This window comes from Cryptomeria japonica, chromosome 1, assembly GCF_030272615.1.
Source record: "Cryptomeria japonica chromosome 1, Sugi_1.0, whole genome shotgun sequence".
Classification (NCBI taxonomy): domain Eukaryota; kingdom Viridiplantae; phylum Streptophyta; class Pinopsida; order Cupressales; family Cupressaceae; genus Cryptomeria; species Cryptomeria japonica.
In genome coordinates, this window is record NC_081405.1 from 658,570,165 (window position 1) to 658,595,635 (window position 25,471).

At 36.7% G+C, this 25,471-nt stretch overlaps 1 protein-coding gene across 6 annotated transcripts in view; it reads right to left on the minus strand.

Annotated features, from left to right (window-relative positions):
* Nucleotides 1–4,224: 4,224 nt before the first annotated feature.
* The window catches only part of LOC131050446 (nucleolar complex-associated protein 2), a 52,341-nt gene continuing 31,094 nt past the window's right edge, over nucleotides 4,225–25,471 (minus strand). For 3 of the 6 annotated variants that reach the window (XM_057984619.2, XM_057984620.2, XM_057984622.2), the window contains exons 10-15: nucleotides 6,429–6,758; nucleotides 6,109–6,315; nucleotides 5,782–5,871; nucleotides 5,583–5,677; nucleotides 5,370–5,504; nucleotides 4,225–5,145 (exon numbers count right to left, since the gene is read on the minus strand). In XM_057984619.2, the coding sequence (XP_057840602.2) occupies nucleotides 5,375–5,504; nucleotides 5,583–5,677; nucleotides 5,782–5,871; nucleotides 6,109–6,315; nucleotides 6,429–6,758 (852 nt within the window). In that variant the 3' untranslated portion in view covers nucleotides 4,225–5,145; nucleotides 5,370–5,374. Of the gene's footprint in view, nucleotides 5,270–5,369; nucleotides 5,505–5,582; nucleotides 5,678–5,781; nucleotides 5,872–6,108; nucleotides 6,316–6,428; nucleotides 6,759–25,471 lie in introns of all 6 variants that reach the window. The other 3 variants (XM_057984624.2, XM_057984625.2, XM_057984623.2) reach the window with 3 other exon arrangements.

A 25,471-nucleotide genomic window follows, 5' to 3' on the forward strand; every position in this document is an offset into this window, starting at 1 on the left:
TAAAGAGGTAACATGACTACCATCAATCAAATGTTGATGAGGCAATAGTAACAGTTATGCATCTCAAGTCATAATAAATATGTCATTATTGGCCACCTAAATAAAAATAATTATATTCTTAATATCCTAAGCAATCTTACCAATAGATGCAATCTCACACCAATATAACCTATGTGAACGCAAGACAAAAGATGTCAATTAGTAACAATAGACACATTGCATTCAATTTCTAAAATCTATAACATGTAATTAAACAACATTGTAACAATAATGATTTTTGCATGTAAGAAAAATTAAATCTATTTTGTCATTGTTTTGCTAAAAAGGGGTATGTCAAATTAGAATGAAAGTTTCATGTACAATAGGCCCATTCAAGGGCAGTCAAGGGTAGATCCTTCTATCCTTCTAATGAGCAGAAGAATAAGGTGGGATGGGAAAAGCTGAATCACAAATGGGTAAAGATAAACTTCAACGATGCCTCTAAAGGAAATCGTGGAGTGCCCAAGGCTGGATGTGTGGCCCGAAATGAATATGGAGTGATTCTAGCAATCAAAGCCCAAAGAATTAAGGAGGGAACCAATAATGAGGTCGACACCCAAGCGATCTTGCTTGTAATTAGACTCGTGAGACACCTTGGTGTATCTAGATTACATCTAGAAGGCGACTCGCATGTAATTGTAAATGCTATAACATCAGGCGAAGCTCAAAATTGGAAGATTAATAGATACATCGGATTGATTCGAAACCTCTTAGAACAATATCGAGATTTTAAATTGTCCCGTATTCTAAGGGAGGGAAATGTATTTGTGGAGAGCTTCAAATTGGGGATGTAGACTAGACAAGGTGGATGAAATTCAATGGTGTGATGAGAAAGATGTTTCCCTTTCCCATTTGTTGAGGACGTCGGCAGTGAGAATAAAGTGATGGGCGAGGGTAAGTAAGGTAGAGCCTTTAATCGATATGAAATGGCATAAGTAAAAGATGCTTGCAAATCAAACTAACTATTGTATTATAATATAAAAAAGCATTGACATCTCATCACTATATAAATAGGTTACTTAAAGTCACACGTTTGACTTTTTAATATATTAGAAATTAACATGTATAGCTTCAAGAATCAACTGTGTGAATTTTTTGCTTGACATTTTGTATCAAACTCCATAATCTATCATGGGGAATAAAAAAGCAAAACAAAAAAAACAAGAATAGAATCACGGATCATAGAGTTTGATGTGAAATCTCGGGGCAAAAAAATTAACAGTTGATTCCTAAAGCTATAAATAATTTTGATTAAAAAAGTAGTGTTTACTAGGACACCGACCCCTTACATAGTTTGAGACTATAAAAAAGAAAAACCTGCAGGCAATAAAAATCAACACATCGAAGCAAGCCCGGAACAAGCAAGGCCGAACATAAGAAGCAATACATGTTTTCACTATATGTGGAAATTTATATCTACAATATTAGAAATTTAAATTTTATATATTTTAAAATTTATTATTATTAAAAATTAAATGGCTTCACTTATCAAGTATTGCATGTTCAAAAGACAATACAATTATTATTATGTAATAGTGACACTTGTTTTTTATTAGAAAAGCAGCGTTAACTAAGACACTAACCCTTAACATAGCCAAAGACTATCAACATTACAAAAACAACAGACAAGGTTGCTGACCCTTGGATACACACCCCTTAAGCAATAAAGAAAACAACAAAAAAGGGGTACGAACCCAAGGAACCAAAGTCAAATAGGTGAAAAGAACCTATCAAACCTGCAACAACCCAAAACCAAGCTCAAAGATGGGGAGAACCATCCCCAAGCCATACTATCATTAAGACCATCAAAAGGAGGATTGGGCGGGGAGGGCCCCAAAGAGTAACAGTCAGCATCGACAGTAGGTTGCTACAACAAAATGACAACAAGCTGCTACAACATATCAGCAAGCTACTGCAACAGAACAACATCAGGAGCAGAATCAACAGAAGTGGATCGATGATGTAAAACGGGGGCAACAATCATAGGGCCAAAGGAGGTCAAGTCAGTAGCATCAAGGGGTTCAACAGAAGCTTCAATAGCAGTAAGGCACAACCTCATCCCGAAAGAAGTCATCAATATCAGCAACATTGACCATCAAATGATCAGCAATAGCGTCCTTCCACCAAGTAGCAGATCTTGTGTCAAGAGAGAGAACAATCTGAGGCCAAGTGACCCATACAGAAGCACCTTCGACAACGAAAGGGGACACCCTCATAGTCCAATTATTGAGTCCAAAGCCTATCCTCAACCATAAGAACCACATCCCCAGGAAGAGGCATGCGGGCAAAGGTAGAATGACCCATGGAGGAAGTGGCATCATCAACCTTCAAGAATCGGCCAATAGAGTTACCAATGGCCTCATCACAGGAGTGCTCCCAAAAATGAAGAGGAAGATTAGGTAGGCAAATCCAAACCGGACCCACATTGAGTGGTTCGATAAGGAGGTTAAAGGAAGTTGACTGAGGTTTGGCATTGAGAAAGTGATCTCCCCAAGCCAACAGCTTGCCCAACAGCAAATCACGATCGTGGGAAGAAGCAAAAGCAGCAATGAAAAAGCCTTCAACACAAGGGAAAAGCTCAATACTACAAGCAACCAAGGGTTTCCAGGGAGCACTCACCCAACGATGGAGATCTGGGAGAGAAGGCCAAAGACCCGTAAATCTGCATTGCATTGGTAGTAATCAATATTCTCAGCAACTTCCAGACCATAGACCACCACAGAAGAGGTCTTCGCACAAGCAAAAGTGCGGATCCCCTTGGCAGGATGGGCAGCAGAATGAGCCACACGAGCAAAACTATGCCCACCGGCAGAAGGTCTAGAAACCTTAGAACCCGCAATATTGGCAGCAGCAGCAGCGGTATCAGATTGAGCAGCACCGGTACCCACGGCAACATCCTCAGCAGAAAAACCAGGGATCATGGCATCCCCAGCAGAAGGGAGGGCAGTATCGGCACCCAGCCAAGAGGATGTGAGTGCAGAAGGGTGAGCACAAGGCAAATCCCCACGGGGAATGGCAGCATCACCATTAACCCGGGGAGAATCACACCCAGACCCAGCAACACTAGCATCAACATCCACTGGCACGGCATCAGCAGGAGGGCACGCAGCACCAACCTGCGAGGCAAAAGGCACAGGCGGGAGCAATGGCAGGTCGCAGGAAGCAAAGGAGCACTGACCGTTGGAGCCATGCTGACACTATTGTTAAATAATCTTTTGAAATAAATTTTGAAAAAATAGAAATATTAAGAAACTTAGCCAACCTACTTTAATTCTTCTCTAATTGATTTATGCTTTGACATTTAAAAAACCTGATGAATGAACCAATAAAACGTATTGAACAAATGGCAAAAAAAAAAATCAATAACAGACATGATTTTGCCAGTTCATTTTAATAGAACTTCTTGGATAAAGCTATGTGCGAGTTTTTTAACATCAACAATACAGATACACTCCATAAGCCATCAACAAGATGAAGTAGAGGAAAAGTATGATAAAAGATGCAAACCAAATCCTAATAAAGAAAAGATGAGAGGAAACGAGGAAAGCTAAATCAAAAAAAGGTCTGTAAAGACATAAAAGAACTATCAGAAGATATCATAACAGGTGTCCATTCTAGATTTCTTACATATTGTAAAAGTGTAAGTAAAAATAAAGCAGATAAAATATATACATCGCCGAACAGCAAATAAAAGAACACAGTTTCACATAAATACAGCAAATTACATTGTTCACCAATATTGATTACATCCACAGGAAATGCAGTAATTAATCTCTTTAGTGATTGCAGCAAATTACAGAGAAGTTCTTTTCTTCAAATCTTACAAAATGTCTCAATCCCCGAAGAAGAGTTCAAAACAGGGAAGGTGAAGAGTTTTATTGACTCAATGTTTGACAGTATGACTGATTGAATTCACATATCTGAACAAAAATAAGCCCCCTTATCTTTATTACTCAACTATATGATAAAAGTTAAATGCATGTTTGTATGTGCAAATTCTTCTTGTCCATTAAAAAGTAAAATTTTGTGTGAATCAACAAAAACCCTTCCCGACATGCTGAATATATTGCTGTCAAATGTACCAAGAACTTTCTATTAACCAAAAAGATATCTATGACATACGATTACTACCATTCTATTTTTCAGTTGTAGAATAAGATATCACAAAGCTTTATAAGATAAACATTGACGGGCCAAGAATTTAATATTATCATAAATTGCTCAACGCAAGTTTATGGCACTTTACAATATAAGCACGAGAAAACCTCAAGTAATTCACCTGCCCTCCCTGTATTCTATGGTTCAGAACTCCAAAAAAAATATTTCCGAAGGTGCATGCTGATCGTAGTTTTTGGTTAAATGTATCATGAATAAGCAATCAAAGAATTATCCTGCATCAGTCAAAATTTGAATTTCAAAGTCTGCTACAGAATCGTTAGGTACTCCGTAACATGTAGAGGAGTTGCTCAAGATACGTATCATGGCAATAATACATGTAGGAGAGAAAAAATTACTCCATCAAACTTTTAGGGCCTTACAAGTACATAAAACTATTAAACAAGATTATAAGGTTTATGTTCTGTTCTGCTGAATATCACCTGCAATTTCAAAAAAAGAATGGAGACTACAAGGCAACAAGACTTTTCAACCATCCAATACTTTTTCAAATGGGCAAAACCTTTTTGTCATCTAACTTGCGATAATTTTCTATTTCCTCATTGATCTCTTTGTTTTGTTACAGCCACACTGTAAAAACTGACATGTGGCAGATCTTGATAGTTGTCAACTCTCACATGGAAAGGGCCATTCTCAAGAATTGATTTATTTCTGAATTTGTACTTCTTCATATGCACCATAATGATAAGGATCAATTGAAACATCAGAAAACTACACGGACTTCTAAGTACCAATTGAAGTGCCCAGCACGAAATAAATATGGTTACCTGTCTTACACAACTTATTCAAGACCTTTCGTTCTAACCTTTGTTTTGCAATTGCCAATTCTGACAAAGTTATTACATTTTGCAAGTTGCCTGCTTGGTTTGACAGCTTGGCCTTTGAGATTTCTCGTTGCTCCCTTTTCCTTCTGAAGGGAGGCTTGACATTCTGCATCATGTTCCAACATACCATTAATACTCTCATATTCATCAGAGGAAACTCCAAATGCTCCAACTATATTATCCTTGAGACAGGCAGTAACAGGTGACTAAGACAGTAGTTGGTTTTTGTACTGTCAAGTTCAGATTATATATATATAATTAGCGAGCTAGAAATTTAGGTTAAAAATTATAATCATGTTTTTGTACGAATGATGCTAATAGGATACATACTCATTTTATTTCTCAGGTAAACCGGTACTGATAAAAGCTTCCTTGACCTCTTTCATGTCACACCCAGATTTACCATGAGACATGGGTGTCACTCCTTTTGCCGAGATTATGCTTTTACTGTCAAGAATATGCACACTGTAAGAGTAGAGGTTACTTAAATACACATGATTATTTGTACGCAAAGGCAAGTAGATATTAGATAGCCATAACAACCTGTCTTTTTGCAGACTAGCCTTTCTGAGTTCTCCCTTTTGTTGAAGGTTGGCATAAAACTTTGACAGCATACTTGACCCATTTTCTTTCTCAGCCTGCCAACACAAAACATCAAAAATTAGCTGCACATTTCATATTTAAAATACAAATACACCATTCTGCTTGCAATAAGGCAAGTTTACAGACAAGGACTACACACCTGAAGAAATGAGCATACAGCTGCATGATCTTTTGGAGAGAATGATACCTCCTCACGCTTTTTTTTCACATACTCAACATTGCACTGAACCTATGACATGTGAGAGCACTTCAAAACCCGTTGATGAAAAAAATAAGTAAATGCAAAGGCTCTTTGTTTTTTCTCTTTTAGGAAATATTTTATCACTACTGAATGCTTTGAGGAAAATAGTTGCACTTGAAGGAATATTTTTACTCTTAATTAAAACAGCATAACCATACCAATGGAATACTCTGTATAAAGTGTTTATACAAATTTTAATTCATCTGGATATCACACATATAATACCTGATCCATTAATTGTTTTACTTGGCGTCGAAACCTATCAAGGTTGGTCTTTTCATGGAAGCGCTGTAAATGAATGAGTGTGATAAATGCTAGCTCCGGAAAAGCTATGTCATGGCTCCATTGAGCTAAATGTTCAGTAAGATGATTGAGCACAGAATACATGCATTCCTCTTGGAAAGCATGAGCTTTTAACATTGCTTTTGGTACCTATTAGGATAAACATCCAGTTACTTCATGAAAATAGGCATTACCAAAAACACTGACATAAAATGTTAAGAATTATAAGATACCAGAGACTAAAATTATCCTGTTTTGTCAACCTTCAGCATTGTTGAAAAGTCACACACTATCCCAGCTCCACTTGTGGTCGCTTTCTCCAGTTCTTTACACTCTAACACTTCAAATAGTAGAGAAGCAACAGGAATAAAAGTTCCACTAGCAGATGCAAGTGTGTTTAACATTTTGACACAATGCAGTTTAAGAGGAGCATAGTGTGTAGTAGTCACTAAGCGAGAAACTCCAATGATAATCTGAGCCATTGCATAGGATAGTGACTTAAGATCAATGCTTTTGGCATATGCACAAAGAAATTTAACCCAAAGATCAAGGCAATTTATGTATTGCCAACTGCAAGCCTTCTTAATTGCTTCCTGGAAACAGTTCATTGTGAGTTCTGTATTAGTTCATCACAGAAAGAAACTTATATATATAACTGTATCTGTTAAAACCTTAATTACAAAAGTTAACATTGTAGAGCAAGCAATAGTAACATCAACCAACATATCAGGAACTCTTCAACATGAATCTATTTTCTCACTCATGGATGATAGGAATTCTTTCTATGAAGATCGGATGATTTTTATGTGGCTTTGTGGAGGTGTTTTGGGTAATGGCCAGCCTATGGTTTGACCTGATGAGATCGACTTTATGTTAACTGCTGTTATGCATAATTTATGTTTGTGAATTTGCTTCAGACAATTTATCCTTTTAAGACACTATAGTCTAAGGTGTATTGCTTAAGATGGGCTTTATAGCAAGATCTACACCATCTAATTGATAGTGGTAATCCCTCTTGACTGAATAGTAACTTGAAAATAGAATGTGATATTGAAAATCTGCATGTGTTGCATGATATTCTAGATAGATAATTGTAAGGGATCTTGGATGCTCCCATTGAACTTAGATTAACAATAGTGAGGAGGTCCAGGTTGAGATCTTTCTATCCTTATTGAAAGTTCTTAGCATAGGTTTGCTCTAAGCTGAACTTGGTTCCCCAACCTACTGTTAAGCATTATTAGTTCATGTGAATTATTAAATGGAACCTTGTCAGGATACTAAAAGCATTCAATAATACTCAATTGAATAGAGCCATATTGTAGTGGGACCTTACTTGAACCCGTGTCGAAGCTTTTGCATATTTGATGCATAGTGATGACATTTTAACTACTACTTTATATGCATGTACACAGCTTATCAATGTCCTATTCTTAAATTCAGTCGGGAATACCTAGAAACTTTGTCCTAGGTATGGTTGGATCTCTATGCCTAGAGAGAGATATCTTGGATAGCCTTATAATTGACAAACCCTAGTTGGCCATATTTTCATTCATAAGAGAATTAACATTAAGAAGTATAGAACCTTAGTAAATAAGGAAGACAAAATGACTATTATTTTGGTGAGGTATCTTCCTTATGCATTTCATAGAAGAACTTGTGGATACAATTAACATATCTACACTAACATATCTACACTGGTTCAAGTTCTATTGTACAGTAATGAAGGAACCAGGTCCCACAGCACTAGAAGAGGGATATTAGCACTCGAAGGAGATGTGGACTCTCGGAGGAGAGTTGTTCTCTCATTGTGCAGCTCTAGAGGAGAGATTTTGACACACTTGAGGGAGGTGTGGACTTTCAAAAGAAAAGTTGTTCTCTCATTGTGCATGGAAGATGCAAATATTTTATGTTCACTCATGTTATACAGAGATTTTGCAGGTTTGACAGTCAGGAGATCCAATGATGGAGTCAATTTGGTGTTTCAAGGATGAGTGAGGAGAATAAGTGAAGCCGAAGTTGTTTCATCAAAGTATTCAAAAGGGCTGTTATGTTCAATCCTTGTAGGGTTTCATCCTTTGCTTGGATTGATGTAAGAGGGGGAATTTTGGAATATTACATTAGTAGTTAGATTATAGAATAGATAAATAATGAATAAATTAGAATGTTAATAAATAAAAAAATAATCTTAGTTTTATTAATATTTTTTGTGAATAAAACAAATATTAGTTTTTGGGAACTTATTCCCATTGGGTAGTTGGTAAGAAAATGAAAAGAAGATTTATAAAGCCAAATCTAACGAAAAGAAATCATCCGATGGAAATCAAATTATCTTTTGTGTTTTGATATTTTGTGCAACAATGGTTTAATCTATGGTTGTTCTATCATTTTTTCAATACTTGGTAAGCTCCCAAACAGCCCCACATATTTTTCTTTTTCTTAGCTATAAGTACTTCATGACTCTACATTCACATAGAGGTGTTTTGTTATTTTCTCTTCCATACTTTCGTTATTTCATCTGCCTTAAATAGCATCGACTGATTTTTATCATTTCTAGACATCTCTTTTGCTTCCCATTTTGTGTCTTGCTTTCCTTGCGTACAGACAAAGCAAGCTCAAATAGAAATGTGATTTTTCTATCATCCTAAGAAGATAGCTCACAAGTTTGAATCAATGCAGAAACAAAACAACGGTGTGACATGCTAGTGTTCTAGCCAATGAGCCCCATCAGTCCTATTCTAGGTTCCTCATCAGTATTTATGTTTTGTAGTTACGTTTCAGATTCCATTTATGTACTTCTAAGTCTTCCTTGTTTCCATAACCCAGCTCTACTAATGTAAAAGTTTAGCAATAGCTTAAATCCTTATTTACATTTTGGTCAACCTACTATTTCAATACACACGAATATTTCTTTTCTCCTTCCATTTTCTTCCAAAAACAAAAACAAAAAATTTCCTCAAGAAAAGAGATTTGAGGCACTACCTGAACCCTATTCCATATAGTCCTAAAGGATAAAAAAGACTTAGGTCAGATTATCAACACCTTTGTTCATAAACCTTATCTTCTATTCTCACTATGCTTTTATCATGTCACCCATTACCATGAGTTGTTTTGTCCCTTATGACAACCCTCTCTTCAATGAAAACTTCTCTCTTACCAAAAATGAGTCTCTCTTTTCTCCTCCATCTCATTATATGACGTCTTCTCTATCTCCACTCATTCTCTTTCTTCAAAGGGGGCTCTTTCCTTTTTAAGGACAATCTAGAGAATAATAACATCATTGATAATGTCCTAAACATAACCTTGCCTACTCTTCCTGCAAATGATCTCCCACCCAATGATGAGGCATTGTTCGATGTCAACTCTCATCCCACATCAAATAATGTGCAAACGAATCTTGAACATACTTTTTAAGCTCCTTTCTACACCTAATGTTCCTAACACAGATTCTCTCCTAGTTAATATGTGCTTTGTGAATAGACTTATTGAACCTATTGTCCCGATGCTTAATAAGTACATCAACATCAAAAGTGCAAAATCTCCTGCTCTTCCAAACATTATTGTGTTAAATGCCTAATCCACTCCCACCTGCTCATCCAATTATCACTATCCAAGTTTTTCTTGATGAGCCCATGACTTCTCTTACCAACTTTCATGTTCTACAGCACAAATACAAAAACCGACAAAAGAGGCAAGTTAATCCTTTGTTTGTTCCTCTTCCTCCAATAGCTCCTTGTCTTCCCATTAAGAACATCAAAGAGTATGTTGATCAAGATCCTTCAGGAACCATTACTTTATTAATGTAATATTGTAATTAGTTAAAATGATCACATAAGTTGACGGGATATTAGTTTATAATGACCAAAAAAGTCATTGGGATAGACTTTAGGAATATTCTTGGTTTTCTTAGTTGTTAGTCTTATCCTCTGCTTTCTTAGTTGTTAGTCTTATCCTCTGCTTTCTTAGTTGTCAATCTTATCCTTATCAGATAGATCTTTGTAGCTGTTATTTAAGGAGTCTTTTGCTCCTTAATAAATATCAAAATATTCTGGTAATCATTTTGTGTTTGTACTTTCCGCAATATGATATTGGAGCTCGAGATTTTAAAAATCTTAGGATCGATCAAGGTGTGAATTCTATGGATTGTCGCAATGACGAATTGCACATAGGTACCACAAAAGAACGTGTTAAAGGAAATTGAACGGATTCGTACAAAAAAAATTTGCGAATTCTTTCAACAAATTAAAATGGGCTTCTCGGATTTCCCTATCAAAAATCACACTCCAAACTCAATGGAAAATTCACAAGGGTTGTTCAAAAAAATCACGCCTTATTTCTAGTGAAGATTGCAACATGTATTCTTGCACATCACAATGCCATTTTTAGTCAAATTTGCAACCTCCGATTTGTGAAGGAATCATGACATCAAGGTTTTCTTTGAGATCATGCGATTTTTTCTACACTTTTTTTTACTTATCAACAAATTGCACCAATTTTTTATTAAAAAACGTGGTGGCTAGAACACTATTTTTGTTTACTGAGCATGCCAAACCTGTTCAATGGGTTTTTCAAAAAAAATTTGGCGATTTTAAATAATAAATAGTGGGTTTTCTTTTCTTTATAAGAATGCATGACAAAGTCAATTCAACAAGACGAGATTTTTGTCAGCTTTTTTTTTGAAATGTGGCACAAAATAATGACATGCTAAGGCACGCCTAGCTTATTTCAAAAGCAAACATGGAGTTTTTCTATCTTTTTGCAGCTAAGATTTTAGACGAATTTCCCAAAAAAATTATTGCAGGTTTGGCCAATTTTCTGCTAAATCGTAGGTGTTGGTTGCTGCTTGGGTTTTGAAATTTTTTCGTAAAAAGTTGAATAGTCTTCTTCAAAAAGCAACAAGTTTCTTCATTTTTTGTGATTTCATATTGTGGGAGGGATGGCTTCAATACCCAACATCATATCGGAAGGCAGCCAATCATTCATTGGCAAGAATGATAACACCTATAAACAATGCATGCTCACTATCTTCAAGTACAAATGCCTCGATAAGATTGTCCTTGGTAATAAAACTTGGCCAACAAGTGCAGGTAAAAACCAGGACAAGTTCAAAGAGCGTAATCAGGAAGCCATCATGCTGATAAAGTTATCAATAACAGATGAAATGCTTTTAGAGGTTCCGTCATGCAAAACCTCTGTGAAGATTTGGAAGCACCTACATGATCTGCACAAGACATTAGATAAAGGCAAGGACTTCTTCCTTAAAAATATGCTTCTCTTCATCATGATGGATGAGAAGATGTCCTTGCAAAAACATTTAATGAATATCAAGGACATTTGCGATCAGTTGGCAACTATTGGTCACAATATGGAAGAAAAATATATGATGGTCATTACACTAGAGAGCTTATGACAAACATATGAGCATTTCATAGAAACACTCAATATCACATCTACCAATGTTCACCTATTGTTCGAAAATTTATGCAACACGCTCTTCCAACAAGACAAATAGAAGAAGCAATTTGGTAGTAGCAGTGAAACATCGAGTATAGAATAGGCCTTTGCAACCAAGGACAAGGGTAAAGGCAAGTGACCTCAAAAGAAATGTCAACGGAATTCTAATGATACTTTGAAGAATCTAAAAACTATCACGTCATTATTGTACCAAAATTGGTCATATGAAGAAACACTACAAGAAGAGGTTGGCTGAAAAGGAATCCAACCAAAGAGGGCCTCCACAAAAGGCTCATGTCATAGAGCATTCTGAGTAGGAGTCAACACTCTATGCTCTCATGGCCAAATGACAAGCAAATCAGTCAAAGTCTTTTGTGTGGTGCATAGATTTTAGAGCATCTTGACATTTTACTCACAGGTAATAATGGTTCACTGAGTATACAGGTTGCTCAAATTCAGTGATCTTTGATGGTGGCAAGGAGTATATAGTTCTTGGAAAAGGCAATGTCAAGATAACCTCTAGAGGGAAAAAGATTATTTTCCTTACCGTATACTATGTTCTACATATAGAGCTCAATTTGCTGTCACTAAGTCAAATTATGTGCAATTGTCCCAAGTAGGATGTCATTTTTAGCACACACAAGTGCTATAATGTTGCCAAGGGCTCCAGGCAAGAGTTGGCATAGAAGATGATGGGTTGTATTGGTTGGTTGATAATGGAGAAGCTCATGGATGTGCATGGGCAACCAAGAGTGCATCAAATATAATTACACTATGGCATTAACATTATGGGCATCTCAACCTATCTATTAAAATAAAATTGTAATATTGATATAATGGTCATCTTAGTAAAATAGTTAGTATTTAGAAACTTCCATTTATGTCTTTCATCTTTCGTCTAAATAAGAACTAACTACGAAAAGGAAGGATCCTAAAATAACTAAAGACAAAAGATATAGATGGAAGTTTCTAAATACTAACTAAATGACTAAGATGGCCATTATATCAATATTACAATATTATTTTACTACTATCTTCTCTCTGAATTGGCTCGAGAGAATTTGGTAAAGGTTCGCCTAAAATCCAACAACAAATACAAGGTGTTTATGAATCTTGCCAAGCAAAGAAGCAGCACAAAACTCTGTTTTCAAATGGACAGGCTTGGAAAGCCTTGAGAGTATAACAACTAGTTCATGCAGATGTTTTAGGACCAATAAATACAACATCAATCATGGGTGCCAAGTATTTTCTCTTGTTTGTAGATGATTTCAGTAGGAAAATGTAGGTGTTTTTCCATAAATAAAAATTAGAAGTGTTTAAGGAAATTCAAAAGTCCAAAGCATTAATAGAGAAAGACTCTAGCTGTTCAATTACTCTTAGGTCTAATAATGGAGGCAAATTTTGTTCAAACAAATTCATGATCTTTTGAGCTAAACACGGAATTAAACTTCAATTCACAACACCCTATACTCCATAGCAGAATGGAATAGTTAAGAACAAACCATACAATTAAGAAAATGGCCCATTGTATGTCGGAGAACAAGAGAGTTGCCCAAAAGTTTTGGGCTGAGGCAGTTTACACAGCAGTTTATATTATCAACAAATCTCCCACACAAGAAATGAAGGAGAAGACCTCAGAGGAAGCATGATCTAGGAGGAAACCAAACGTGAGCTTTTTTAAGGTTTTCGGTTCTACTACATATGTTTGGATTACAAATGCAAAGAGAACCAAATTTGACTCCAAAAGGCAAAAGTTTATGCTTACAAGGTACAGTGACAATCATAAAGCCTATAGGTCAATTGATGTTGACAATGACTAGCTGACATTCAACAAGGATGTAATTGATGAAGAAGTTGGGCCTATTGAACACACCCAGATGCTGTGAGGGGGAGCAATGAGGGGGATGAATCAGCATAAATCAAATTGTAACCATTCATTACCTTTTAAACCTTTAAAGAAGATCTGCAGAAGTAAAGAATAAAACACAACATGCACAACACAAGAACACAAAGATTTTTAGGTGAAAACCCGAAGGAAAAACCAAGATCAACTCACAATATAAGAAACAAGTTATTACAATGTTCGTTTTAGGCTCACTACTCCCTAAATGGACTTGCAGGCTAAGGCGCACTGCCCTAGGGCAAGATACAATATTTGCAATCTAAAGATCATTTCTCCAAAGCAACATACAATGAGATTACAATAGCATACATAATGTGAATTGTTGTAGAAAAAGCATCAAGCAAATGTTGGTAGTGCAATCCTCTTTGTGGCGCAATTACTCTATCATACAAATTTTGCACACTTCATCATCATCTAAGATATTATTGATTTATTTCACACATCACATCAACTCTCACATCTTCACAAGTGATTTAACCTTCCATATATATTCTTTCTAGCATCCAAAACGTCAATTAGGTCGGCTCAAATAAGACCTAACAAATGAAACGTGCGACCTAGAATGGGTAGGCTCCAGGCATATGCATCAACCACAAAATTAGGTTGTGGATCAACCTAGCACTTAATTGAACCTTAAGCATATCATAACACATCTTTCAAGGCCAATGAAATAGATCTAGATAAACCACAATTGAAGGAACATACCTAGTCGACCAAATATCAACACCATTGTCAAGATTGCTAACTATTTGCCTTTTTTACCATTAGGGAGAGACTCAAAACATCTTACGAACCAAGATCAAGGCATTGGAGACCATCTAAAACCTTTCTACAATATCTCCTAAAGAAATCAATCATCAAGTGCTAGTGCAAAAGAACATCATCACTCAATTAGTAAATACTATGCAGATCGGACCGACAATATGACATCAACATAATAAATACTATGCACCAGAGCACCAACACACTTGAAACTCATGTCATGTGTTGCGCTTTAGTGGATGTTGTTTAATGGCATGTGTAGTATTCTCAGTGTGTTTCTCAAATGGTTTCTTTGTTTCGCAAGAGAGCTTTGTTGATTTATGTTCAGGATATTCAATTATGTTATGACTCGGTGCGTCCGATTAAGTTATCTTGATTGGATCATATTCTTTTGGTCCAAATATGAGTTGGAAGTATTGAGATGTTGTTTTGAGTCTCACCAGGGCATGTGAAGATCCGCATGAAATATTTTGCATCATAAGATGTTTTGTGGCCAACTGATTGCTATATCTACACATTACGTTCGATAACGACTTCGAAGAATGTATTAGTGTGTGTGGATCATTGGATTAATCTTGAAAGGATGTATTTTGGTTCCCTCTTTCTCCTGGAGTGGATTGATTTGAGTATTTTTGGTCCAGGTGGCTTATTTTGTTTTAACTAACCCTCAATTAGGTTTTCAATGTTGTATCTAGTATTTAAGGAGTGCAGATGGATGAGATGAGTGTGTGGATTGTGTGTGAATTGATGAGAAGTGTATGTAAATGATATGCAAGCAGATTTGAGTTTGTGAATGTGCAAAAGTCAGATAGAGAAGAGCTTTCAAGGTGACATATTCAGCAAGACAGTGTGTTGTGACAGTATAAGTTTTTAGAGATGTTTGCCATGATGTTGGTTGCGTGATCCAGTTGTTCAAGGACAATTTCATGATCAGGAGAATCCTTCTCAATTTCAATTCAGCTATTTTCTTCATTGTTGATTGACAATGAGTCCTTTGGCAGCAATTTGTATCTTGCCCTAAAGTAGTGAGCCTTAGTTGTGCAAGTTCTTGTATCTTGCCCTGAAGCAGTGAGCCTTAGTCGTGCAAGTCCTTCAGATGTTGTTTCTCCTTGGCAATGAGCCTAAAACTTTGTAATCATTCATATTTATATTGTGAGTTAGATTCTCACCATAGTTTTACCATGTTTGGGTTTCCCACATAAATGGAGTGTTCATGTGTTGATGGTTGATGCTCATGTGTTGATGATTAATGTGTTGTTACTAAGTTAGTTAATGCTGTTTATAATTAATTTGTTTTGAAGTTCCAGACTGATTCACCCTCCCTCTCAGTCCTACCATGTGTTCAACAACCTCTTGGTGTTTACTCCATCCCACTCGTATAAATTTCTTCTTCTCAACTCATGTTTTGGTTACAAATAACATTCCTTAAACTATTGAACATAAGGTCGACCCTACTCACTCAGACATTCCTACATGGAACATGGACCCACACTCTTATGGTGGAACCATTCCCTCTTCCATCTGCTTCTCTAGCATGTGGATATGTATCTTGTTTTGACAAGCCCAATGATGTGGATCCTCCTCTTTCTGAATTGGAAAAATATTATGGATTTAGGTTGAAAATTCTTTTCTAAACATTGCTACAATGCAAATGGTCTTGGGTGCATGGGGCAAGGAGTTAAGATCCCTATGCAACCTACACCACACCTTTCTACTACAGGTTTAGGTTATCAAGCTTCACCTTTGTCTAAATACTTTCTTTCTCTATCAACTAATATCTCCATGACTTATTCTTTTTGTGAATTACACCTGTCTCCTCAACAAGGGTTAATTCCTCCTCCATCTACTTATTTTAAACCGGTTCAAAATATTCAACCTCCCATTTTAATTTTAGGTGATCAGATTAGATAGACAAGAATTAACACAATTGCACAAAGATTATCCTGGGAAAACCTTCCCTTGAAGGTGAAAAACTCAGTTATGAAAGATGTCTTTATTATCTTAATTATCCTAATAGTCTTTACAATAATTTTACTTCACACATGAAGCGACATATGACAACAATACATATACAGAAAGTCTGATCTGCACCAAAGTCAACCTCCCTGATTGACTTGCAAACTGCTGTAGATAGAGATCTGTCTTCTGTAGATGAATGTCACGAGCTGTTGTATGAACAAATACTGTAGAAAGTATATGCTTCGATCTGCTTAAGGTGTATAATTGATCTTCAAATGTATTCGATGTGGCTGAAGAATGAATCTGATCTGCTATGTGAAGACAATCTGCTGTAAGTAGAACACGTATTGTTTTTCACTTCTCATTGATGTCAAATGGAGGAGATATAGACTTCCCTTTTATATCCCACGATAGTGACCCTTCCTCAAGGGTCGGCTTTCTTCAAAGGAACACATCTCAATGAAAAGGTTTTGGCAGACTTACCAATCGACCTAATACAATATTAATTAATCATTAACAAATCGCATAAGTGTTAGTATCATTTCATATAATTAATAGATAGATAAATAAAGGCAAATTGGTATAAATAAATTCTCTAAGGCCGAAAGGCCAAATAGACAATTTAATTGTCTATGTTGGCCCACAAGGATTCTAACCGACGCTATCACATTAACACTCCCTCTTAGCTAGGGAGGAATCCTTCTAAATCTCTAAAGTCACATCACTTCATCGTGATGACTAACACAATGACTACACTCATGTGAATGAAGGAGGCTTATCACCTCAACACGATAGCATATGACCTAATCGTGATGTTTTGACCACTATGGCTACTCCCATAAGTGGAAAGGAAAGATATCACCTCACCGTGATATCAATCATCATGGCTTCTCCCATGGATGGTGTAGGAATAGATATCAACCATTATTGTGAGATCGTCACCTCACAATGATGGTAAAATGCACAAGTGTTCATCATTGTGAGATCCTCACCTCACAATGATATTCATCATGGCTCATCCCAGAGGATGAACACACAAGTACAAGAAAATCATCACGGACTCTCTCACATGATGTTGTCATGGTGTCACACACATGACATCCACCATGGCTCATCCCAGAGGATGGAAATAAGAACTTTCACCTCAAATCTCTCTCAAGGAGAAATACATTAACAAGAGCTTACATTTTTAAACTTCTCTCTCAAAGAGAAAATGCATTAGTATGAAATATAAATAGATCAATGATGTTGAGACTCAATCTCAACTAGGGATTCATTCTCCACCATACCAAGCTTATCTCGAAAGTAGTCAAACTTTAACCTGGAGAGAGGCTTGGTGAGCATGTCTGTCGTCTGCTCATCAATAATAATGTATCTCAGCTGAATAGCATTCCTTTCCACCATGTCTCTAACATAGTGATACTTGATCTCCACATGCTTTGTTCTGTCATGAAACACAGGATTGACAAAGAGCTTTACACAACTTTGATTATCACAATGGATAATTGTAGGCTCTAAGGATTGTCCAAACAGTCCTGCAGGAAGCTTCTGAAACCACACTACTTCTCGTGCTCCCACACATGCTGCAATATACTCGACCTCTGTAGAGCTTAGTGCCACTGAAGACTATTTCCTGTTGTACCAAGAAATCATGGCAGAACCCAAACTAAAACAACAACCAGAGGTGCTCTTCCGATCAGTGACACACCCTGCCCAATCGGAATCAATGTATCCATGCAGCTTCAACTCCGCATCAGAAGAATATCTCAGGCCATATCCAACTGTGTCGCGCAAGTATCTCAAAATATGTTTTGCTGCAACTAAATGTATTTGCTTTGGTTTACACATGAACTGGCTAAATGCACCCACTGCATAGCAAATATATGATCTAGTATTGACTAGGCACATCAAAGATCCAATCATCTACCTGTATAGTGTAGAATCCATCATATCCGAAATAGTTGCAGCCTCTCTTAACTTATGCAAGTTGGTCTCCATAGGAGGGACATAGATTTACAATCCATCATACCAAATCTCTTTAGAATGTCAATGGTGTACTTCCCCTGACTCAAAATGATCCCATCAAATTTCTACCAAACTTCTAACCCAAGGAAGTAGTGCAATAACCCAAGATCCTTCATCTCAAATTCAGAAGCTAACTCCTTGCATTTGATAATAAGATGATCTTCTCCAGTGATAAGTAAGTCATCAACATAAAAAATTAGGATTAATGCTTCCCCATTAATTACCTTGAAGTACAAGTTTGAATCTACATCATTCTTGGAGAAGCCCAAGCCTATCAGGTAAGGATCAATCCTTTCGTACCAAGCACGTGGAGCCTACTTAAGGCCATACAATGCCTTCTTCAGCTTGCAAACATGAGACTCCTTCCCATGTACCACAAATCCTTCAGGTTGCTCAATATATACTTCTTGCTCAATTACACCATTTAGAAAAGTCGTCTTTACATCCATTTGGTGAATCTTTCATCCTTTAGATGTTGCAATAGCAATGATGGTCTTGACTGAAGTATATCGGGCAACTGGAGCAAAGATTTCCTCATAGTCAATTCCCTCCTTCTGAGAGAATCCTCTAGCCACAAACCTAGCCTTGTATTTCTCAATACTACCATCAGTAGCATGTTTGATCTTAAAGAGCCATTTAGAAGAAACAACAGATTTACCTTCCGGTCGCTACAATGTCCCAAACATCATTCTTTAGAATTGATTGATACTCTTCTGCCATGGCATCTTTCCAAACTTGTTGACTAGTAGCTTCCTCAACATTGGTAAGTTTTGATTCAATGATTTGACTCATCAATGCAACATAGCTAGAGAACTTATGAGGTCTCTTACTTTCTCTAAATGTTCCTCTTGGGGCTGCAAAACTTTCAGCCTCTTGCATCATTTTCCTCGCCCAAAGAGGTCTTTTCTTACCAATCACAATGTCAGTAGGCCCATCAGTAGGTTTCAAGGGCTCATTTGGATCATCATCTTCTTCATGTTCATGAGTCTCCCTCTGAATCTCAAAAGTATGGTCATCTTCCATATTTTGAGGAGGCTCTTGATCTTCATTGTCCATCTCATGGATGCTCTTGGATATACTGAATGCAACATCCTCTTCAAATGTCACATCCCTTCTTAACTCAATCAATTTCTGCCCTAGAATATAGATTATGTAGGCTCTTGATGTTTCACTAAAGCCTACAAATATTCCCTTCTTGCCAAAAGGTTCCAACTTTGTCCTTTTATCTTTGGGTATATGTATATACACTTTACAACCAAAGATCCTCAAATGACTTACATCCGGCTTCACCCCTGTGAATGCTTCTTTGGGTATCTTATTCTCCAAAATACGGTGAGGGCATCTATTTTGAACATAGACAGCAGTTCTAGAAGCCTCAGCCCAAAAAAAAGTTTGAAGATTTTGATCATGGATCATGGCTTTAGCTGCTTCCACAATAGTTCTATTTTTTCTTTCCGCTACACCATTCTGTTGAGGATTATAGGGAACTCAAAACTCCCTCTTAATCCCAACTTCAATGCAAAAATTACAGAAGTTACCAGAGGTGTACTCTCCTCCATTATCAGATCTCAAGACTTTGATCCTCTTCCCGGATATGTTCTCTACTTGAGCTTTGAATTCCTTAAATCTCATAAGTACCTCTTCAAATTCTTTACTCTTCAAGAAATAGATCCAAGTCTTTCTCGAGTACTCATCAATAAAAATAACATAATACAAGAAACCACTCAAGGACGTAACAGACATAGGACCACATAAATCTGAATGAATGAGTTCTAAAATAAATTTGGAGCTACTTTCACTACTATGAAATGTACTTTTAGTATTCTTACCCAAGTGCCTTCATGCTCCTGGTTGAGTTTTGGAAGGCATGTAACCATCTTCTCCATTGTAGGTAGTGCACAAAAGTGAAGGTGACCCAATCTTCTATGCCAAATATCACAAGTACTTGATGAGTCATGAAGTAAGGCTTGAGGAGGATGAGTGCAAAGTCTGTAAAGACATCCATGACGAACTCCAATGACTTGAGTCGTCTTGATGTTTAATTTCTTTGGCCATGCAAGGAGTTTGCCATCTACGAATGCAATTCGATATCCTTTGTCTTCCAAGGCTGATATGGAGACAAGATTTCGCTTAATTCCCAGAACGAATAGTACATCATTCAATTGCAAGGAAATGACTGAATTTAAGTGAAGAGAGGAGGTCCCAACTCCTTTCATGGAGTAACTAGTATCATCTCCAATGATCACTTGTTCATTTGAATTTCTCTCTACCAAATCATTTAGATGTCCTCTAAATCCGGTAATGTGGCGAGATGCACGACTATCAATTAACCAAGTATTGTGGTCGGTAGGCACATTACTTGAAAGGGCTGAATAGAATATGAATCCATCTAAATCCTTTTGTGGAAGAGTCTCACCAACATCCACAATTAGCTTGAGGCATAGGCCTAGTTGGACATTCCTTTGTGTAGTGACCATATTTGTCACATCTAAAGCATTAGACTTTTGAAAGATTCTTCCTTCTTTTGAATGTAGGAGCATCATTGGATTCCTTATCTTTCTTCCTTTTGAAATATCCTTTCTTACCCTTCTTTGAAGAGTGTGAGGCAAGAACATGAATATCTTCATTTGTAGAGCTTTGGCCAATGCCTCTCGTAGCCAATCTTGACTCTTCTTGAATTCAGTTTGTCTTCAATCGATCAAACTTAGAGAGTTTTGATCTTGCGCTTATCCCTTGTATAAATGACTCCCATGATGAAGGAAGACCATTAAGTACCAACATGGTTAATTCTTTGTTATATATAGTGTGTCCAATGGTAGAGAGTTGATCTCTCAATTCGGTAATCCTCACGATGTATGAGATGATGGATTCTCCTTTCGTCATCTTGATGTGGTGAAGTTGTTGCTTTAGTGCAAGAGCTCAACTCGTGTTGTTGATCTCATACATCTCCTCTAATGTCTTGAACATGTCATATGACGTCATCAACTTGGAGATGATTGGCACAATGTGATCTTTCACAGAGTCAACCAACATTTTATTTGCTTTGGTGTTCTTTCTCTTCCATTGAAGCTTCTCATCCTCTTTGATTGGTTCTGGCACAGCTTTCTCCACGAATCCATTTAATTTGTTTTCCTCCAAGGCAAGCATAACTCTAAACTTCCAAGAGACAAAGTTTGATGCACCCTCAAGTCTGTCTTCAACTTTAAGTCCATTCACCATCTTGACGTTGATAGATGTAATCAAACTCAAAGGCAATAATGGAGGATAACCCTGCTTCTATGAATCTGATCTAATCTTTTCTTAAGCCTTCTCTGATACCATGTTAATTTTAGGTGATCAGATTAGATAGACAAGAATTTACACAATTGCACAAAGATTATCCTGGGAAAACCTTCCTCTGAAGGTGAAAAACCCAATAATGAAAGATGTCTTTATTATCTTAATTATCCCAATAGGCTTTTACAAGAATTTTACTTCACACTTGAAGCGATACATGACAACAATACATATACAGAAAGTCTGATCTGCAACAAAGTTGATCCTCCCTGATTGACTTGCAAACTGCTGTAGATAGAGACCTGTCTGCTGTAGATGAATGTCACGAGCTGCTGTATGAACAAATACTGTAGAAAGTATATGCTTAGATCTGCTTAAGGTGTATATTTGATCTTCTAATGTATTCGTTGTGGCTGAAGAATGAATCCGATCTGCTATGTGAAGACAATCTCCTGTAGGTAGAACGTGCATTGCTTTTCACTTCTCATCAATGTCAAATGGAGGAGATATAGACCCCCTTTTATATCCCATGATAACAACCCTTCCTCAAGGGTCGGCTTTCTTCACAAGAACACGTCTCAATGAAAAGGTTTTGGCGGACTTACAAGTCTGCCTAATACAATATTAATTAATCATTAACAAATCGCATAAGTGTTAGTATCATTTCATATAATTAATAGATAGATAAATAAAGGCAAATCGGTATAAATAAATTGTCTAAGGCCGAAAGGCCAAATAGACAATTTAATTGTCTATGTCGGCCAACAAGGATTCTGACCAATGCTATCACATTAGCACCCATTCCATCCCAATAAGACGACAACTCCTACACAGAACCCATTCATACTCCTAAACACATTCTTGATCACTCTTCCACCTCCCACATGCATGAAGTATCCTAAACACAGACAATAAACACTTCCCTTCTATGCATATCATTCAATACTAGATCATTTCACCAACCAATGTTGAGTGTTGCAAGATAAAATACAAAACCTAATAGATACATTTGTCGTCATTGTTGTTTCCATAGATGCACCCTTCTCTTCTTCACATGATACAAGACATTGAGAGTCACCTTTGTCCCATTCATTCTAGACTATGAGATTCCTTTCTATACCCCCTCTATTATGACATTGAGATTCCCTTTGTTAGAATATTGAGATCACCCATATTACGCCATTAAGATTACATGTATTGTCAAAATGAGACTACCTCCATCATTTTGATTACTAATGCATGGCATTGATATTACCTCTACCTTGCTCTACCACTCGTTCATCCTCTCTCAAGTGCCTTAGGCCTCTCTTCATTTGTTGTGTTCTTACTAACTATGTGACACTCGTGCATGTTATCATATATTGTTGGGGCACAGTTCCAAGTGCAACCATAATCCATCTTATTTGGTATCATCACAAACATCTTCATATGAGTAGTCCTCAACTACATTTTGGGGGCACGCATCTTTCCTAAAGGTTCATTTCCTTTTCTCCCCCCTTCACACTACTTTTAAATATTTGCATATCATACATGCCAATATTTTTAGGTGGGGAGGAGAAGGCAAGAGCATGTATTCTAATCACATGTGCAAATATGTCTAAATTCACATGTGCAAACACATGATATCAACATGTTTTCCAAATTGAAGTGCAGGCAACTGATCGATTCGAAGTGTTTAATCCCTGACTATATATCTTGGATCATCTAGCAACAAAGCACACAAGTCTAAGTGATCCTGCATTTTGTCAAACATCACAATCACCTAGCAATAGAGAACACTAGCACTTGTGATTTGTTGATTCTCAGTATTCCTAGCAACAGAGTAAGCTAGACCTTGAATCATGCATTCTCTTCTCATAATCCCTATTGACAGAGTAAGGTGGATCTTAAATCAAGCATCATTTCTCTTAATATGCATTAGTTTATTCTTTCAAAATCACATGTTCTCTTTGTCACATTCTATTCATTGTAATTGATCTCCTCTATTTCTCTTTTCTATGTATATGTTTGGAATGATCTAACAAAATTTGGTTCATGTGTTGCCTAGTGTTTCCCTGTCTTTGTTTTATGTTTTGTTCCCATTTTGTGAAGTTTCTGAGTGTGTTGTACTTAGACGCTGGCAAACTGCTTAGATGTTTGTGTGACACGCTAATGACCTCCAACTATACAATTGTAGAGCATCTGTTTTCTAACTTGCTAGTGTCCCTTCAGCTTCCAAAAATTATTTTGTAACCATTGCCTACCTAGTTTTTGGAAGTTTAACAATCACTTCGGCATTGTGAATGTCTATTGTGCGTCTCTCTCCTTTCCCAAAAAGACTGATCCTCCTTCCTCATGCAAACTTGGGCTCTTCTATGCAATATACAACATTTTCCAGCACTTACAACACGTTGCAGCATTCCATCATTCTACTACACCTCCTTGGCCTCATGAGCATTCTCCATTGTCATCACGTAGACCAGTTTGCTTTGATTTATCCTTTTTTCCTTCATTACTTTATAATGCTGTTATTTGTTTCCTTTGGCATTATAGAGCTCTCTCCTACCATACACACTAGGATGTTTCTCCCAATAGGTGAATTTTTTAATAGTATCACTAAAGTCTATATTACAAATATCGGTGAACAGAGATTATTTGGTAAATTGGAGGTTTTCCCCATCCTATAAATCACTACTAAGTCAAACCAAAGGAGAACTATGTGGCCCACAAAAATTACACGGGACTGTCAAAATGTGGCCAACTCATTATCTTACTCAATGCAGTTAATGGAAACAAAAGTCTAGATAACTTGGTTAGCCTTTTAGAAACTATAATGTTGATATAGTTGTATTGATAAATGCAAGGGCATCTGAACATACATCACTTACAGACACTTGACATTTTACAGTAGTGCCCATACTTTGCTAAGAAAGTCATCTTCTTGAATGTGTACTACCTAAATTACCATTTACCCAACACTATAATTCTGGTTTATAGTTTTCACTTTTCAGCAGTCTCAGAAAAAAATTTACCGTCCAAATAATTATTTATTCCATTAAAATAATTAATACGTATCTGTAATTTCAGAGGTTACTGTTTGCTGAAGAGTAGATGTGAATTGTTTTAACTGTTCCTAATTTAATTAAAGTTCAAACTTTAAAGGGCTGGATATTGAATCTAGTTTTATGTTGGAAATAGTGTGTGCAATCACTGGAATGAAAAGCATGATTGAGACAGCAGAAATCCAATCGAAAAAAAATCATAGCACAAGGTATTTTAAATTTTTAACCCAGAAACCTCTAAGAAAAATCAGCTTGGAAGTGTCATTTGATCACTTCCTCTAATTCCTTTAATCTGGGCAATTAGAAAGAGTATATTATGTAGTTCGCTTACAACAATCAACTACTAGTACACTTGTCTCAATTTTCTGTTACCTCATTTCACTCAATATACAAACACCTGAATTCAACTCTACTCACTTCCTACACATGTATGCCTCCAATGGGCTGCATTCTTCTGACAAATGCTGGAGGTGGCCTTTCATGCACTAAAGGAGTCCCAACCATCAACGATAGGAAGACAGTTTTTTGACTGTTACTGAACTTCATGTTGAGAGAAGGTAAAATCACCACTTTGCAAGACAAGACTGTCACTTTCATGAACACCACCACCCATATTACAAACCCAACATCCACTTCTTCCAATCTAACAAGCTTAAACACTATGTCTCAACCATAGCCTCTGTGACAGAAGAAAAACTGCTGTGTAACAAACGTAACTGCAAGCTTCTCACCACAGGGACAGAACCTTGTTATTTAGCCGAATTTGATGGAAATCATAGTTGTTCACAGAGGAAAATGTTCTCCTGATCCTTACAAATCAAATTATCCAGTCCCCAAAACAAACTCATATTTCATACCAGTACTTTTTTCAATTCAGTTTCAATTATTT